Genomic DNA, 20,348 nt, shown 5'->3' on the forward strand with positions numbered 1-20,348 from the left:
TTGTTCTGCTGTTAGGGTCAATTTGCATATTACCCTTTTATTATATAGGATAGGTGAGGTTAAATAAGGGCAAAAAATATAGCAAGATCTTAGATAGTTTAAATGAAATGGTATAAAAACCTATTTAGAGATGGAGCTGGCAATTACTACACATAATGACTTGCTAGTTGGTTATGATACTGCCAGTTTTGTTCCAGTTTAGTCAAGTGAAAGTCTTTGTGTTAAAACTGATTCTCAAATTGAAATTTAAAACTCCGAGTGTGTCCAAGATATCCCAACAAATATCAGGAACTACAGAAGCAGCACCTGTCTGAATTGTTGTGGCATTTACAAAAAACAGAAAACTAATATTTGCTTTTAAGCAAAGGCAAAGGTAAAGAAATGACAGTTAACAACAACAACAAAATGTGAGGAAATAAAGCATGAAGTTGTATTCTGATACCATCTCCTAAAATATCAGAGCATAATATTCCTGGCAACCCCCGGAAAGGGTTAAGTATTTTTCAGGACTTTGGAGAACGGAATACTTTCTGTGTAAGCATAATAGATAATTTTTAAGGTAAAGAAGAGTCTGTGTTTTGTTTTTTAAAAATCACATATACTTTTTTTAAATTATTATATTTATCATTAGTCTTCAAAATATGAAAATAAAATTTCCTACCTAACAAAGTTTATTATTTAAAAATCTGCAAAGGTAATTCTACTTGGCCATAGACTCCCATTATGAAATTACAGGATTTCCAACTGAAAAAAAATAAAGGAAAGAAAATTTCTGTTAATACGGTACCAGCTCCTTGATTGACCTGGACTATGGTGAGTCAACCAGGAATGTGCTCCTTCACAAGATGCCACAGAACATTGCCCTGTTTCCTATTATTGCTGGAGTGTTTTCAATAGCTAAGAGTTGTGACTTGTAAATTGCAGCTGTGTTATCACTTGACCTCAGTCTGAATGAAGATGACCTAATCTGTATAGTATGCTTCACATTACTAAAGCTGGCTTCTACCACCTCTAGATTCCTTTAAGTTCTATATGTGGCATGTTCAACAGTATCTTAAGTGAGGGATATCCATAATATATTTTATTTTTCCATTGTATAAAACTTCTCATTGAAAACTCTGCAAATTAAAGTTTACTATTGTGAGTTACAGTAAAATCTGGAAAAGCTCAAATATATATTGAACCCTCTGAAACTGAACTGAGTTAAATTATATGAAAGACACTATCTGTAGAATAAAATATCATAAAGTGCCTTCTGGGTATTATATATTATGAGACTATATCAGATATACACAGTAACATTTCATAATCTACCTGGAAGGCAATGGTTTAAGAACATGATTTTGAGAGTGCTACTAAAAGCAAGGAAAAAGATTCCCAAAGGCACTTATGGGTCTTTGTTTCCTCGAAGTCTTTCATAATGGAATAGTATATAAAAATAAGATTATAGAAAATAAAATTTAAATCTGTTTGTCAGACCTGTCGAAAATGTTGACTTCTCCATTCAAAGAAACAGAAAAAGAACATAAAAGGAAAAATGGGGAGGTTCAATTATTTGAAATTTAAACCTGATAAAATTAAAAATTAAGGAAACTAAAACAAAAAGAGGGAAACATATTGAGGACCTATAATACAACAATAGGTTAATGTGCAAATGTAGTTTACTAAAATACAAGGTACTAAGATATACGACAAAGGACAAAAATATAAATATAAAACACCATTAGAGACATTACAAATTGATAACAACCCTTTTGGAAAGCACCATGGTAAACTGTATTGGAAGCCATGAAAATGTTCATTTTCTTGGCTAAAAATTTCTCCAAACAAATAACAGAACAATAAATAACAAAGCTGAAACAAGTATATGCAACATTGGCCATGAAACATAAAAATTTAAAACAACCTCTTAAATCCTCAATAATAGGTACAAGACCTAAATTAGTCACTCTGGGAAGTGAAAAGAATTCTAAGTCATGAGTTTGTCTTCAAAGAGCTTAGAGGCAAGATGTGTTATATAAAAGATTCCACTACAAAGCAATAAATGATAATTGCTAAATAAGTGGTCCATGCAATTTTAATTCAATGGAGAAAAAAATCACTTCCCACTCCCCACTGATCAATCAATAAAGGGGAAATAGAATTCATGCTGGCCTGGAAAGTGAAGCAAGGATAAGATTTTCATTGGCAGGAAAGAAAAAAGAAAGCATTCCAGATTTAAATAATAATAATAATAATAATAATAATAATAATAATAGGTTCTATTGCACAGTACAATAATGGGATGGTGAGATATTAATATATCTTTCTCAAAAAATGAAATAAAAATAATTCCATGGACAGACAGACAGGCAGTAGGCAGTAAGGTCAAATTTATATGCATCACAACCATGTATTAGAAAGATCACATTGGCTGCAATGTGGAGAAATGACTCAATGGAAGACAGAAGTCAATGGAAGACAAAGAGATGGAGAACTTTATATACCTGCACGAGAGACAGAGACGAGTGGATGCTATAAGAAGTACTTAGTAGCCGAAACCGGTTTGGCTCAGTGGATAGAGCGTCGGCCTGCGTACTGAAGGGTCCCAGTTTCGATTCCGGACAAGGGCATGTACCTGGGTTGCAGGCACATCCCTGGTGGGAGGTGTGCAGGAGGCAGCTGATCGATGTTTCTCTCTCATCGATGTTTCTAGCTCTCTATCTCTCTCCCTTCCTCTCTGTAAAAAATCAATAAAATATATTTAAAAAAAAAAAAGAAAAAAAAAAAAGAAGTACTTAGTAGACAGAATGAGCCAGAATTGGCAATTAACTGGATGTGGGGCCCAAGGGAATGTGAGTCTACAACATTGAAAAGATGACACTGAAAATTCTATTTTGGCCAACTTCCCATATACCACAATAGACCAAATAAGAAAGGGAAGAAGTTCAGATTAGATGGTAAGGAAGGAAATTAATGTGGTTGTGCACATATTGAATTTGAAGATCCTAGGAGCCAACCAGCTGGAGATTTCTAGCAAGCAGTGGAAATATAGGTTTGGAGTTTGGGAGGGAGATGAATGTGGCAGCCACAGCTACAGGGATTAAAGAAAATGCCCAGTGAGACCACACCCAGATAGACAAGAGGAAATCCAGGGTAACTCCAGTTTTTAAAGAGTGCCTGAGATGGAGGAGCTACTGAAGGGAACTGAGAGGAATCAGGTGCCTAGAGCCATGGAAATCAAGGGGTGGAAAGTATGTGGCTGGGATAAATCCAGACATCAGCATTCAATGCTCCAGGAAGAACAAGTGAAGATAAGGATGCCTAAGAGATCACTGCCCTGGCTTTTAGGGGGCCACATATGGCCCAATTGGATAGTGATGCCAGATTGCTTTCATTCATTAATTTATCCATCTATTCTCGCTTTCCTTTTTCTTCCAATGATATTTATTGAGTAGCTTCAAACACCATGTTAGGCAGTGAGGACTTCAATGGCTCCCTGACTTCTAGAGACTTTGATATAAAGTAAATAAGTACATTACAATGTAATGGTGCTAATCAAGGACTTGAAGTATGATTGGAAGTTGAGGAAGTAGAGACAGCAAATGATGATGTTCTCATGGAAGAGCTCTGGGTTTGAGAGGTCAGCAAGATTAAGGCAAGGCTGAGGTGATGAGAATGAAGATCTTTGCCATTGGTAGAACAGGTTATCTTAATGTCTGCCATGTAGCAGATCCTATTCTAATCCTCACCACAATCCTATGAGCTAAGAATAAACACAACACTTATCACTAGGAAAAATGAAAGACAAAGAGTTAGACAGCATGGTCAAGGTCACAAGGCTAGCTAAGGTGGAGTCAGGATTCAAATGTAGACGTCGCCATCTTGGGTCCGCGGGACAAGAGAATTCATGCGGGATAGAACCCTAGCTGCTTTGGCTCAGTGGATAGAGCATCGGTCTGCAGACTGAAGGGTCCTGGATTTGATTCTGTACTGTGAGGAAAGGACACAACTCTATGGTGAGGACTGACGGACATACATTATCTGAGAAAAGAAACTACCAGCACCTACCAGAGGAACTGCTACCAACTGAGGAGCAGCTGCTACCACAACCACCCGAGGAGCCACTGCCACCAAGGAGCAGCCACTGAAAGACTCAACATCTAGATATGGCGGTACGATCAAACATGGGTAGACAAAGAAACCCCCAAAGGAAAGAAAAGGAAGACTCGCCAGAAAAGCAGCTAAGTGATACAGAGGCATGCAACATGACAGAAAAAGAATTCAGATTAAGGGTCTTAGAGTGCATAAACTGGATGGAGGAAAAAATCAACAACTTATGCAAGAAGCAAGAAGAAACAAATGAAAAAAAATCAATAAATTATGTAAGAACCAAGAAGAAATGAAGAGTGATATAGCTGCAATAAAAAACACCATTGAAAGTTACAACAGTAGACTAGGAGAAGCGGAGGACGGAATTAGCGAATTAGAAGACAGGGAAACAAAACACACCCAAACTGAACAGCAATTGGAGAAAAAAATTAAAAGAGAGGAGAGCCTAAGGGAGCTATGGGACAACATGAAACGAAGCAACATACGAATAATAGGGGTGCCAAAACAACAGAAAGAGGAACAAGGGTTAGAACACCTATTGGAAGAAATAATATCAGAAAACTTCCCAGAGGTGGGGAAGAAAAAAATCACACAAGCACAGACAGTCCCAAACAAGGTGAACCTGAAAAGACCCACACTAAGATACATACATCATAATTACCATGGCAAATGTTCAGGACAAAGAGAGAATCTTAAAGGCTGCAAGAGAGAGATGGAAAGTTACATATAAGGGACCTCTCATTAGCTTATCAAATGATTTCTCAACAGAAACACATCAGACCAGAAAAGAATGGACAGAAATTTACAAAGTGATGCAAAGCAAAGGACTGAATCCAAGAATACTCTATCCAGCAAGGCTATCATTCAAAATTGAAGGGGAAATAAGAAGCTTCACAGACAAAAAAAGGCTAAGGGAGTTTATCACCACCAAGCCAGCAATGCAAGAAATGCTAAAGGGACTGGTATAAAAAGAAGAAATAAAAAGCTCAGAAAGAAAACAGCCACACACAAAAAGAAATGGCTACAAACAAGTACCTTTCAATAATAACTTTAAACATAAACAGACTAAATGGTCCAATCAAAAGACATCGAGTGGCTGAATGGATAAAAAAACATGACCCATATATTTGCTGTCTACAAGAGACCCACCTCAGAAGAAGGGACTCACACAGACAGAAAGTGAAGGGATGGAAAAATACCTTTCAGGCAAATGGAAATGAAAAAAAAGCTGGGGTAGCAATACTTATATCGGACAAAATGGACCTCAAAGTGAAGGCCATAACAAGAGATAAGGAAGGCCACTTCATAATACTAAAGGGATCAATACAACAAGAGTATATAACCCTGATAAACATATATGCACCCAATGCAGGAGCACCCAAATACAGTTAAAAACTCCTGGAAGATATCAAAGGAGAGATCGACAACAATACAATCATAGTAGGGGACTTTAATACACCACTGACATCACTAGATAAATCCTCTAGACAAACAATCAGCAAAGAAACAGCAATCCTAAATGATTCACTAGATCAGATGGACTTAATTTACATCTTCAGAACACTTCACCCCAAAGCCACGGAATATACATTCTTCTCAAGGGCTCATGGGACATTTTCAAAAATAGACCACATATTGGGTCACAAACAAAGTCTCCCCAAATTCTGGAAGACTGAAATCATATCAAATGTAGGTGGTCTTACTCCAGAGCCTGACTTAACTATGAGGCCATGCACCCTCCAGAGGGCACCCATCTCACCCTCCTTATGGAGAGGGAATTCCAAACTGGGAAAGAACAAGGAAAAAGAGCAACTGAGGCTGAGCTCAGTTCAGAGTGTATTAGCAAGTAATAGGAGATAAGGCCAAGATAGGAGGAACGGGCAGGAGAGGATTCACTGAGAAGCACATTAAAAATTGAGGGTGTTGTCTATTTTATATGTAAGCAGAAAAGCCATTATGAAGCAAAGATATGCCATAAAGTGGTTTGTCTATGGCTTGGTTTATAGGCAGGAAAACTTGTTTGAAGATTGCTGTTTGGGACATGTATGTCCTAAAGGGCCTGATCTAAGAGAGGCTGTAATGGGAATGGAAGAGCAGAGTTAAATACAGATACTATAAAGAAAAGAAAAACTACCTTATGAGCCTACTCTAATACAATAGGGGAGAGACAACAAGAGTCCAATAGTAGGAATATGAGGAGTTATTTCTTTCTTTACTTTTTTTCATCTTTCAAAATTTTCTACATTGGGCACTGTAGAAAAAAACAGTATCACTTATTCACTCAAAAAAAGTAACACTGCCCAACCAGCATGGCTCAGTAGTTCAGTGTTGACCTATGAACCAGGAGGTCATGGTTCGATTATGGTCAGGGCATATGCCCGGGTTGCAATTCCCAATGTGAGGCATGCAGGAGGCCGCCAATCAATGATCCTGATTCATCACTGATGTTTCTCTCTCTCCCTCTCCCTTCCTCTCTGAAATCAATAATAATAATAATAATTATATATATATATATATATATATATATATATATATATATATATATATAAGTAAGATTGTTAAAATAGTAATAAGGACTTGAAAACTATAATAATGGTGGTGGAGAGGATTGAACAAATTGAAGAAATGTCTTAAGCAGAATCAAAAGAATTTGATGACAGCTTAGATTTGAGGGAGGCATGGAAGGAAAAGTCAAGAGTGATGTTAAGTTAGATGGTGACCCCATTTAATGAGATTCAGAACCCGAGAAGAGGAATAAATCCTAGATAATGGAAAAGAATGAGTTCACATTCATCATGTTAACTTTTAAAGGGTTAAGGATTAGAGTACCCGTTAAATATATCCAGATGTTTAGTATGCAGAAGAAAGGTCTGATTTGGAAGTAATTGGCCTTAAAAGAATGATTAAAATAATGAGACTTGATGACATTATTAGTAGATGACCCAAGAAAAGAGGGAATCAGAAAGTCACATTGAAACACCACAATAATAACTGCTACAGGCAAAAATCTACCAATAAATGCCAAAGTGGGCAAAAGTTGAAGGAAACAAGATATTTACATAGCTTCAAAGTTTCTCCTCACAATATTTATCTATTATAAAGGGGAAAATAGTAATTTCAGAGTGAAGATAACTGGCAGATACCACCCTAACCAACTGATCGTGGTTAATCTTACCATTAATGAGACACAGCAATATCATGTACCCTGGAAATTGATGCACTGAAAAGGTCACAGCATCACTTCTGTGGAATTCTTGCTACAAACTCATAACTTCAACTTAGTCATCAGATAAACCCAAATTGAGGGACATTCTACAAAGTAACTGACGAGTACTCTTCAAAACTTTAAGTCATTAAAGACAAGGAAAGACTGAATAATTGTCACTCTTGGAGGAGATGAAGGATACATGTGTCTTACTTACAATGTGTGATTCTGGAACCCTAAAAAAAGGGCAATAATGGAAAAACTGATGAAAGCTACATAAAGCCTGTAGTTTAGTTACTAGCATTGTTCCAAAGTTAATTTTTAATTTTGATAATTATACCATGGTTGTGTAAGATGTTCCATTATGGGAAGCTGGGTGAAAGGCATATGGGAACTTCCTCTCTTTGTGACACTTCTATTACTCCAAATTAATTTCAAAATTAAAATAAAAAATGAGGCAGGTAGCCTAGAAAAAATAATTAAATCTCTACCTCAGATGTTTTACTAATATGACTTCCATTAGAATATTTTTAAAAAATAAAAGCATAAAAGCTCTGGTCTGGTAGCTCAGTTGGTTAGAGCATTGTCCCGATATGCCGAGGTTGTGGGTTCAATCCTTGGTCAAGGCACATATAAGAATCAACCAATAGATGTACAAATAAGTGGAACAACAAATCTCTCTCTCTCTCTCTCTTCCTCTCTCTAAAATCAGTCAATTAATAAATAATCTTTAAATGAAAACATAAAAACACTAGAAAAAATGAGGGAAACAATTTTCTAATCTCAGCATACAGAGGACCCAAGAGGCATGAAAAATCAAGCCATAAATAAAAACTCCAACACATATGATTATATAAAATTTTGTAAATCTGCATGGCAAAAAACACAATAAACAAAGTCACTAGACAAACGGCCTTGCTTCACAATATTTACATACTTACAGTGGAGTATAAATAGTGTCAAAATTGAGGAAAGAAAGGCAATATTGGGGAAATGTGGCTAAGTTTCAAGGTTAATCACTTGCAGAAATAGGCATGCAATTCAGTTTTCCTTATTGAGCACCATGTTTTTTAAAACATATAAGTCCATTTAGAAAGCAAACAACTATGAATGTCATCCACTGTTTACTCTTAGGAGTATGTGTGTGCATGTGTATATGTACACATATATGCATAGATAGACACACATACAATCATACAAACACATATACACACTCTCACATGCATACTTCAGGTAAATAACAGCTCTCTCAATACAATGAAACAAATTTAGGCATAATAATCTATGTATAATAATAATAAAACAGTAAAAGTGACCACAAAACTGTTATAGACAAAGAACCTCACGTGTCATTGTAATTCAGAATTTTTGTTTGAGATAAGTGAGAAAGAATAAACTTTAGAAAAATTACAAGTTAAATACATTTGTCACTACACCTATTAAACAGATTTAATTTAAAACTCAAACGTCATCATATTTGGAAGGGGAAATAAGAAGCTAATAACATGCATTGAGGTTTACACAAAATTAGTATGTAAAGTAAGATATATGAACCTAATGATGAATATGAAGTAACTATTTGCAGTTTAACAGGCTAAGCAAAAATGTAATTGGTAAAGAGGAAAATCTAAATTAATTTCCAGCTATTTTAACACTAAGTGCAGCTGTCTGTTAATTGTCAATGTTTTACAAGAGAAAAAAAAATTATTTAAACTGAATTTGTTTGAAAATGCAGCCAATATATGAACATACTGTACTAAAGTTAGCATCCATTCAATCAGATAAAAGGTATTTTTTTCAAAAGAAATTTATTTAACATCAGAATATTCCATCTGCAGTTACTTCACATTGATTGGAAAGAAAAATATCTGGAGGCAAATGAAAATATTAAAGTGTTTCTCAGAACAGTATCTGTCATTCCTGAAATGAAGTCAAGGTTTAAAACATTTGTTTTCAAGAAGAAGCTAATACAATAAAATTTTATTTAAAAGCCATTATGACTACCTCATTCAGTATCCTATTAGTAGTGGTTATGAGCTCAAGCTCTGGCACCAGCTTTCCTGGGTTGAAACTCTAACCCTACCATTTCTTGCTGTGTGACTTTGAGCAGATCACTTAATCACACTGTGCCTCACTTTTCATATCTTAACATTAGGGTGATAACAGCACCTCCTATAATCACTGAGAATTAAGCATGTTCATGTATGCAAGACACATGCTCAATAATGGTGAGTTATCATTATTATTTTCAGTCAGGACAGCAGTCTCTCAGAGCAGGCATTCTTTTGTGTTAAAAAACGGCCAGAGTTGTGGGAAGCAAGCCATGACTTTGTTGGCCCCTGAGTATAAAGTACTGTTGTCATTTCCCATCTCTCACACCCTCTTCTTAATAGATAGGAATCCTGGGAATATCTGGCCACTTCTCAAAAAAGATGAGTCTTGGGGGTGGGGAAAGGGAGGGTCTGATTGAAGTGCCCCTCCCATCAGAGATATTGCACATGTGATTCTAGAACAGAGTGAGAAATCAGTCCTGGCTTTCTTAGCATGTGCTTATGTGCTTTGAGATCTTGGCATATTTTCCCTACAATACCATCAGCCCTCAAAGGGATAGTCTGGTGACAAGCCATGCACCTGACTTTGCATTTGATCTTTATCCATATCCCTTGGAATATCTCATCAAATGCTTTCTTTATCTTTGTATTTTCCAAGGTCATGAAAAAGACAACACTGATACAGAAAGATTTCATGTTCATTCTTCCCCTTTAATTTACTGGAAGTTCCAACATCTGAATAGAAAGAAAAAGGCCAAGTCTACAGGCATCTTGGCAGGATGACAAATTATCAAAAAGAGATATGAATTCCCACAAAATAAACACACCAGAGCCAGGCTCCTCCACACCCTCGCAAGTCCACTCATACTGTGACTGCACTGGCATGACTGCCAAGGGATAAAAGGAAGGAAAATGGGAGAAAGACACAGAAGCCCCCATCCTTGAATCACATACAAACTCTGCCTCCAAAGGAGGACAAGAGGGCTTGCCTGTGTGGGGTCAGGGCAGAGCAATCCAAAACTGCATGAGGGGGAAGGGAGGTAGGCGGGGAAGGGAGGTAGGCAAGGATGAAAAAGATGCTTCCTGTTATCTGCACCAGAGAGAGAGATCAGTACTTGCAAGGGATTCCTCTGGGATCCAATAAGACAACAGAGCCTGGGCAAATATATCTGGAGTAAAGGTGAAATCAAGCACTTCCAACCTTCAAACTTCCTTTCCACATTCTTTTGTGCCGTGTATTACTTCACCAGGACCTTGAGACCTCAATCTTAGAAAAACCTACTCTCCAAAGAGGATCAGCTATCTTGTTTTACACCTTAGCTTGAATTTAATGCCAGTTATTTCTTTCTAAGCCATTTTCCTTTGCTTAAAATTTCTAAGGTGAAATTTTAACAGGCTGGGAGTGAGTAGCTCAAAATAGGAAACACTCTGCTTGCACAAGACACCAAGCCTCACCAGTGGACCCAGAATCCTAGTTTCACATCTAAACAGATAATTACTGTTAACCTAAATTGTACTTAAAAAATAAACGTGAAAGATCAATTCCTTTATATCCTCAAACACCACAGAAAGATAACAAGCCTTTAAAACTTAAAAGGAAGCATCATATTGAAAAGAATTGCCAGAAAAACTAATTTTTGGTCCAACATCACCACTAACTAGTATTTAACAACAGACATGTCACTTGAATGTTCTGGACCTCAGTCTCCCATGATAAAATTAATGGGTTTGGTACCTATTTAAGATTCCTTTCAACTCTAAAATTTCATGATCAATTCATTATTTTTAGTTCAAGCACTTTCTGATGTGATAGCAAGAGCTCAATTTTTATCTTGAAATGAAGATGAGCTATATGATTAAAGATATAAACATGGACTCTTAAAATTAATGTACCATAGATGTGAGAAAAAAATATATAGTATGCTGAAGAATTAAGACACTTATTCCCTTAGCTCATTACCATGAGCTAGCTGACCTAATACCATTAGGTTTTTTTTCTTTTCTTTTTACACTATGGTAAGTACAGCAATATGAACTCACAAATGTGTGAAACAATAAGAATCAGCACCACAAGGCAGAATGCTGCTCTTAAAGATCAAGTGGGAGCTGGCTCGAGCAATGTGGAAATGTGAGAACTGTTCTTCAAGGTCACTGGGGAGCTATCTCATAATGCTCACCTTCCACCAGTTGGTCCAGGCTGGAAATCTTCTTGAGCCCATCAATGGTGTAGATTGTTCTCACTCCCTGGGGCAAATTCACATTATCCGACAGAGTTCGGGTCAAATCAGCCAGCAGGGCATCAAAAGATCGGAACCGGTCTGGGGAGATGGCATACACAATCCCTTTAAAGTACCGATCTCCATTTCGATAGAAACGAACTTTCTTGGCCTTCTTCTCGGAGCTGAGCGTCTGCAGCGTGCGGGTTCTGTAAAAGCTGCAGTGGGCACTATGTGTGGGACTGGGCAGCCCGTTCACCCGTGACCCTCTGCTGTATCTCTGAGCCTTATCCCGCTCATCAAAGTGCTCCAGCTCCATGTCTCTGCCAAAGGACATGACGCAGTTCACGTTGAATCTATGAGGCACAGCAACAAAAACAGAGACACATACTTATGTTATTTAAGATCATGATTTGAGAGACTCAACTTGAGAGCAGCTGTGGAAACAGTGCTAGAAATGATGATATATTTCATGTGAATTGTGGGAAACTGTTTATTGCCTTCACTATCTGATAAGCATAGACAGAGAACGCTCCGGAACCCCCCCCCCCCAAAGGCTGGGTGCCTTTGAAGCTCTAGCAAAGCTCGGAGCTAGGCACCACCTCTGTTTGTCCAGACAGTGGTAGCTGAAACTACTCCCCCCCATTTATTATTATGTAAATCCTTGCTGATGGGCTAGTCTGCCTGTTAATGGCGGGTCGCCTGCCTAAGGGCTACTCCGGATCAATAAAAGATTGAAGCAGCCTAAGCATGGGTGGAAGTCCCTCTCCTTGAGTTGGACTTGCCCCCCTGGACCTCCAATATTGCAAAATTATCTCGTGTCTTTTTCTCTCATTTGTTGTGCGGCTCCTCTTTCAGGTACCGAACCCTACTCCACGCGGGACGTGGAAGGAAACACTCAACAATGAATTATCAAGTTGGGAGAGAAAGAAGACGGCAAAGAAAAAGAAGAGGCAGGCCCAGTGTGAATAGCTTATTAATCAACTTTAGTTTTATTAGAAACAGCTCCTCTGTGATAGATCCTCCCTTCCCCCAACTGGTGGGCGGGGTATGACGTAACCTGCAGCCCAGAAATACCTGAGTGACTAACCAGGTACCTTATATGGACTATACAGTGGACCACCAATTAACACCTGCCAAATACCCTAAGCCCTTGTCCTATATGGACAATGCAGTAAGCCACCAATCAGTGTGCACCGAGTACACTAAGCCCCCCACCCCTTCCCATTCTGCCCCTCAAAAGGCGTGCCCACCCCTGCACGTGCTGCACGTGCTGCTGTCTTCCCCTTGTGAGGCAGCCCGGCAGGTGCTTCTCCTCTAATAAAGCCTGTAGTCCTGGTTTTAGGCCTCCGTCTGATCTTTCACTCTGTACTGACCACCTAACAACATATCAGGCTTTGAACAGCTATTATTGCCAATAGTCACAGCAAACCTTTCAAAGTATTATGATTCCTATCTACGGATGAAGAAACCAAAACAGAGGAAAAAATTCTCCTAAATTTACCAATGCAAGCCAGATGAGAAATGCTTGAACCAAGAACACTGACCCAGGTTTGCCTGACTCCGAAGCTCCAGGCTGCCTGCAGGGCAGTATGCTAATCCTGATGGCAGGCAGGAAGTCAGCTTTTACACCACCATTCAGCTAAAGCAGTGGTTCCCAAACTGGGGCACTCACCCCACAAGGGGGGGGGGGAATTTGATTTTTAAGGGGAGCAATTTGAGAATGAGTCATTAACAGTGAATTTTTTGCATTTCTTGTGGTTCTAGGGGTCTCATATACAGTTTATAAATATATAGTGACATATTTATGCATTTCAGTTCTCTACTATGTTTTGAAACTTTATTTGCTATTTTTTCATGTCGTTTCATATTACTATTTTTTTTTCACAATTTCTTAGTGATTTATTCCTCAGCACTTCAACCATTCTTTCGTTCTTTTATTTTTCTCTTTCATGGATGCCATGTTTTTGGAAGATTTTTAGACCAATGGGCTTTCAGGCTTCCTCCATGTGAATAGGAGTTCACATTTTGAATAATAACAATTATATGTTACGGGGGAGTGGGGGAGCATCAGGATTTTAGAGATGCTTAGATGGGGCATGGCTATAAAAAAGGTTGGGAACCACTGAGCTAAAGAGAGGTGGTGGGCCAGGAGAAAAAGACAGTGGGCAGCATTACATAATCAGATTGTCTACATTACTTAGTGTTTATGGTCTTGAAGGCCAGATGGAGAGCAAATGGAATCAATCTGTAAATTTTACCAACTTAAGATTTTCCAACATACTCACATATTCAATAGAAATTATTTTAAAACCTGAATTCACCATAACTCATTTACTTACATTTAATGCTTCAGAAAAATTGGATTAAAAAACAAGAAAAAGGAGGTCTTAGGGAGAGAAGATCAACGAAAACAACAACAAGAAGAAAGGATCATAGGGCTTTGCTTTTCCTTCCACTCAGGCTCTCTCTGTCTTTGAGGCAATCAAGATGTGGATCCAGAATTGACTCGGTACTAGCTATGCAAATTGGTCAACATCTTCAAACCTCAATTTCCTTAACCAAGTATGGAAATGATAATTGTGCCTACTTCAGAGTTAATATTAATCATGAAGCACTTAAGATAGTAACTAGTATGTGATAAGTATTAGTATTTGTATTTCTGTTCCTGACTCTGTCAAAGAAAGAACTAGTGGGAATAGAATCTCTGCCTTCTGGTAAGGAAGGCTCCTGGTGAGTCCTCCTGATTTCCACTCATGACCTTCTGAAAGGTATGCTTGCACTCTATGGTCCCCATTTTACTTTCTGTAGAGCCTTTGTTATCAGCAAGCCGCTGGAATCAGTTCATCCTTGCTAAGGGTTTAGTTGATAAAGGCTTTTGGTGTTGCCCCTTTGGGGGATCCATGTTTTATCAGGTCAATCTAGAAAAGGGGGAAAAAAACCTCCAAATTCAAACAAAAGAAGTTCTAAAGACAAAATTTCAGGAATGTTGAAATACAATATACAGGAAATGGAAAATTTAGGGCAACAACCTATGAGTGCTCCCGAAATCCCACCACAGGGATGATGCCCCCTTTCCCAAGGTCAGTACAAACTAACCAAAATATCTGCCAAGCCTCCCTGGCCTTTCCATGACCTCTGATCCATTGGCTAAAAATTTATGGTCAAAAGCATGTGCCTTCTGAAATGAAGTGGGAAAAGGTAATATTTATTAAATGTCTACTATGTGCCCGACACTATTACTCAGCAATCAGTTGTGTAATATGCTAAATATTCTCTTCTAAATCTCATGATGATCCAATGAGGTAGGTAATATTGTAACTGAGGGTGAATATGGGATATACCCAGGGTCCCAAAGTCATAATTGAGGGAATTGTGATTTAAACCCAGGTTTTCTCTGAATGACTCTGAAACTGACACTCATTCCTTGCTGCCCCATACTCTCTTGTCCTAGAGGCCTAGACCCCCTGATCTTAGATCCTTCAGGCATGTAAAGTAGGGACTTTTTTAAGCCCTCACTCCTAACTAGCTTTGTGACCTTGGGCAGGTTACTTAACTGCTGAAGACCTCTGAAGAGGAGACAGTGATCAGCAGGCCTCTAATGTCTTCCTTCACCTGCTCATTAGTCTATTGCTGACCCCAACTGGGTGGAGGAGGAGGCAGTGGAGTGTGATTTAAATCTGGAGTGTAGCCAAAACTGGTTTGGCTCAGTGGATAGAGCGTCAGCCTGTGGACTGAAGGGTCCCAGGTTCGATTCCAGTCAAGGGCATGTACCTTGGTTGCGGGCACATCCCAGTAGGAGATGTGCAGGAGGCGGCTTATCGATGTTTCTAACTCTCTATCCCTCTCCCTTCCTCTCTGTGGAAAATCAATAAAATATATTTTTAAAAAATAAAAATAAATAAATAAATCTGGATTGTAATTTTTTCTTCCAAATATGAAAACTACCTCATGCCTCTTCATTTGTATTTTCCAGGAAAAGTTATAGCATATATAGGTAGATATGAATTGGTTTCATTGATTTTGAAGTTATATCCTTACAAAACAATTATCCCATCCTTCCGGCAGCTATTACTTTAATAGCAGAACCAATATTTTGCCCATGGTATCATAAATACTCCTACTTTTTAAAATAAATTTGCTTTTAAAAGGCGTTCTTTCTTTTCTAAAATGAGGTTGGGAAGATGATATACTGCCAGTACTCATGCCAATTCACTAAACTCATCAAACTTTGTAAATCATAAAGGTCAGATTGGCTTTTGAATATTTTGTTTCTTTTTAAAGCCAGTGATCATCCCTCCAACCCTAAGATTTCCCCCAAATCTATATGAACCCAAAAAAAAACAAGTAGGACCCTAGCAAAGGATGGCACAGATGTACTACCAGAGAGTGCAATTCTAGTTTTAAAGGGCTCTTGTTAAGTCGCAATTTGCAAAGACCAAAAATTGTAGCAATTACTGGAATTCCTTAAAGGAACAGGCTTTTAAAGCCAAGAATACCACAGCAAATGAAAAAAAAAGGTAAATAAATAGAAAAAAAAAGTTGATTTTGTTTTATTTGCACATATCCTCAAACTGAACTACACGTTCAATCAGGGCAGAGACCATACAAATCTTCTACTGTCCTTCACTGAGGCTGCCCAAAAGTAGGTACTGATGTTGGTGACAAAGAAAAGCCACACTCAAACTGAAATCATTTTCAAGATTACAGGTACCAATAGGCATCAAAATAGGTGTGTTTCCCTTGCCATGGCTGGCTCAGCTCTCCATGGACTTAGTCATATATTTGAACCAAGAAGATTCCCTGGGCCTCTACAAACTCCCACTTTCTGCACAGGGAGCTGGCTAAAGCACACAGCCACGTGTTTGCAGACCATAGGTAGCTAAGGCCTAAGCCACACATTTGTGGTGCCAAGAAAGTATCTACACTGCCTTAGCCACAAAGATCACAGATGTGGGTGGGGAAGAAGGGGATCATGGATCTTATCCAGATTTTCCTATAAACTTTTCCAGGCCAACAAATCAGCATCCTCCATTATTCTGTGGGACTTCTCACCATTCTGAGGAACCTGTGTTCATCCTCTAGATGAGCTCATAAGTTTCTGTTTCCAAGATTCCCCCTCATCCAGCGCGCGCGCGCGCGCGCGCGCGCGCGCACACACACACACACACACACACACACACACCAAGACATAATTTGTCATAAATACTACCACATCTAAATTGATGCTGCACCTGGAAGTCTCAAGGCATATTCCTGCCAGTGGATTAAAATGCAGGTGGATGGACAGGCTAGAATTAGAGGCCACACACACCTTCAGAATGCAGGCACCACCCTGGATGAAAACATCACAGGATGCATGTGGATCCTTCATAATGTTCCTATATATAACGTCTCTTAAAATCCCTCCCAGCCCACATCCATTGACATTTCATAGTTAAAACGCTGGCTTACTTTCCTTTTCCTTTCAAAGGTGATTTATTTGGGAACATTCATAAAACGTATTCTGGGAACATTCATAAAATGTATTCTGGGAACAGTCTGCAGTGTGCACCATAATGTGGACATGCATTCACAGGTGTGGAGAGAAGGAGCCGGTTTGAATGAAACCTTTCACCTGCTCCATCTCCTACCAGCATCTCCTTGCCAAATCCAGCAGGGATTCCTAGCACAACTGGTTTGCAAATGCAGCCTTTTTTTAAAAAAAAATATATATATATATATATATATATTTTATTGATTTTTTTACTGAGAGGAAGGGAAGGGATAGAGAGCTAGAAACATCGATGAGAGAGAAACATTGATCAGCCGCCTCCTGCACACTCCCTACTGGGTATGTGCCTGCAACCAAGGCACATGCCACTGACCGGAACCGAACCTGGGACCCTTGAGTCCGCAGGCAGACGTTGTATCCACTGAGCCAAACCAGTTAGGGCCAGCCTCTTTTTTTTAATTATTATTTTTTATTGTTGACAGTGTTACAGATGTCTCCCATTCTACCCCCCCCCCCCGCCACACACACACACACACCTTTACCCGCCTCCGCCCAACCCCTACTCACCCCCCCCCCCCCCGTCACCACCCTATTGTCCATGTCCATGGGCAATGCATTTTGTGGGGCAATGCGGGGCTGTGCTTGTGCTTCCCCTTAGGAGGAAATTGCCGATTCCTCTCCGCGTGCTTTTAGCACTGCAGGTACTAATTTGTATATAAGCAGCCTCACTGTCCCCGAAAGAACTTGAGGCCCTGCAAATGTGCTTGCAACACCCACACTGCAGCACAGATCGCTCTATCTTCCAGCACACACCACCCTCCCGGGGCGGCAGGAGAGCACACAATAAGAGGCCTGGCCCGGTCACTCCTTCTAGGCGCAGACTTGCTCTTCATTCGTGGCGAGTTATGACAATGACAAACACCTAGCCCAGCTCCTCCGCCTTGTCTCGCCTTCTCCACTAACAACACAGCGAAAGCTGAGGCGGCGGTGAGGGCATTCTCGACCGACTCCCCGTTTTTAGCCCGGTGGCACCAGACAAAAGAGGCAGGTGCCAGCAGCCTGGGGGCAGCCCGCACACACCGCCCCGACCGGGCCGGGCTGCAAGACTGGAAGCGCCTTTCTAGGAACAGCGGACCGGGCGGCGGCCGACCAAGCCAGGCGTCCGCCCTGACCTCAGCTCCCCGCAATCTCAGGAGCCCCGCGGCGGCCCTCCCCGCAGCTCCCTTCCCCAACGCCAACAAACCACATACCCGTCTGCTGAGAGACGCTGCCGGGGGTCTCTGTGGCCTTGAGCAGGGCCGCCTCCTGGTGCTGTCCTCTCCGGGCTGGGCGCGGTCGGGCTGCGGGGCAGTGGCGGGCTCCGGGCTAGCTTGCAGCAGTTGAGGGAGCGCGGGCGTCTGAGCTTCAGCTGATGGTGCAGGGATGCGCCTTGGCCGGTCCTCTGAAATGCGGTGCTTCGCACAGCCTCACTACGGCTTCTCTCCGGAGGAGGGAGGTGGCAGCGGGCGCGCTCCCTTTTCATGTAGCTCTTGCGCTCACAGGCCCTCCCGCTCTCTCCTTCTCCTCCGCGTGCGCGCCCCGCGCCCCGCCCTTCTTGGAGGGGAGCACCCGCCAAGGCTGCGTCTGGAGCCCTTCCTATACCCGCTGAGGACGCAGCTACCTATGTGCATCTGGCTTGAGCAAATCCCTAAACCTCCCCAGTCCCCAGCAGTGGTTGTCTGGAGATAGGAATGGATCAGGTGGTGGACCCAAGAGACCATTGATGGGGCTAGGTCTGAGCCAGGCAAAGTGCAAGGCTGAGAGGTGAGGTGTGGCTCAGTCATAAACAGTTCCTCCCACCACCGCACACAAGCTCTGATGTGACTTCATAGTTTGACACCTTTGTCAAGATTATGAAAGCCAAGATACATTCATGCAGTACCTCCTGAGAGGACCAACCCAGACCTTCCTAACCTATGCACTGTAGTGTCACCCTCGATCCCCCTAATAGGGAAGGGGCAGATCTACCCATGGATCCCACCCTTCATCTCCACTGGGCCTCAGGACTTGAGTCACCCTTGAAATTCAAATGACCCCTGCTTAGAGCCAAATATGTTACAATAGACCCTTGCTAACTAAAGAGACAGGTTTCACTCTGATATCCCTCATGGCTGGTGGTCAGACCTGGAAAGCCCCATGAGCTCACACAAGCCTTTGCTCTTTACTGGAGGCAGAAATGTTCTCAGAGACCAGGCTTTCTCCATTTTTTTTGCACAAAAGTCCAGGGAGTGAGAGCAGGTGGTAGACTTCTGTGAACCTTAGCCTACTTCAAGGGGCAGGCTGAATTTTGGTCCAGTTAATCTATTAACTTTTGATCATGTCTTTTGAGACTTGTATTTGTTCCAATGCCTTGTTTTTCAATACAAAAATACATCAATATTTCTCTCTCTTCCTGAGCTTGCACCTTTCGATAGAAAATCAGAATTTTATTTTTCTTTTAACCATTGAGCCCAGCTATGTATTTGACTACTTATTATGAATAAGAACTATTCTGAAATACTTTCAAAGTAATATGTAAATACTAAATAATAGTCATTTGTTATAAACACAGCTTGAGCTGAATGTTACATATTTAACAAGTGCTGCAATGTTTATTTTTGAACTATTGACTAGCCCAGGGATGAGAGTACAATGAACTTACCAAATAAACTAAATGCAAAGTTCTGATGCAAAATGAATGCCAAGGGGTAAGTATACTAGTAGAGAACGTATGGAGTCAAGTGTATTTTCTTGAGAACAGAAATCAGAGCTTCTGTTTACCATTTCAGTGACAAATGCTAAGCAATTTCTGCCAAATGCTAACCCAGAAAATAAATTCCATCTTCTAACCCCTGTGGATATTCTATCACTTTAAGTACTTTAAGCACTTTAAGTAACTCAACCATATTTTACTCTCTCCTAGCTCTTCTACCTGGGACATGCAGTTAGTATATTCAAAGAAACACCTTGAGTTTGATTTCAGATAGTTGGACATCATTAACCCTTCAGAACACCTAATAATTAGGTAAGTAATAATTAAGTAGATGGGCACATTGCACATGATCATATCATTTAGGCAGGACAATAAGCTGATGTTTTAAAATAGTATTCAGTGACCTGACACTAGTAACTACAGAAATGCCAAAGATACTTCCAGGGTAGCCTTTAGCAAATCTAAGTACTATTCAATAATGATTCTTACTTAAAATGAAAATTACCTGGAAATTTTAATTCAAGTAATTTTTAAAAACTGATGTCACTTCCTTTACATC

The 20,348-nt window shown here is 40.1% G+C and overlaps 1 protein-coding gene across 3 annotated transcripts in view; it reads right to left on the reverse strand.

The window, feature by feature from the left end:
* Positions 1 to 18,627, reverse strand: part of DCLK1 (doublecortin like kinase 1) — a gene marked incomplete at its 3' end in the record, with an annotated part of 550,874 nt that extends 532,247 nt beyond the window's left edge. For all 3 annotated transcript variants that reach the window (XM_081083037.1, XM_081083039.1, XM_081083038.1), the window contains exons 1-2: positions 18,309 to 18,627; positions 11,526 to 11,920 (exon numbers count right to left, since the gene is read on the reverse strand). In XM_081083037.1, coding sequence (XP_080939163.1) covers positions 11,526 to 11,920; positions 18,309 to 18,580 — 667 coding nt within the window. In that variant the 5' untranslated portion in view covers positions 18,581 to 18,627. The remainder of the gene's footprint in view (positions 1 to 11,525; positions 11,921 to 18,308) is intronic.
* Between the last annotated feature and the right edge of the window lie 1,721 nt (positions 18,628 to 20,348).

This window comes from Myotis nattereri (assembly GCF_964212035.1).
Source record: "Myotis nattereri genome assembly, chromosome: 2".
NCBI classification, from domain to species: domain Eukaryota; kingdom Metazoa; phylum Chordata; class Mammalia; order Chiroptera; family Vespertilionidae; genus Myotis; species Myotis nattereri.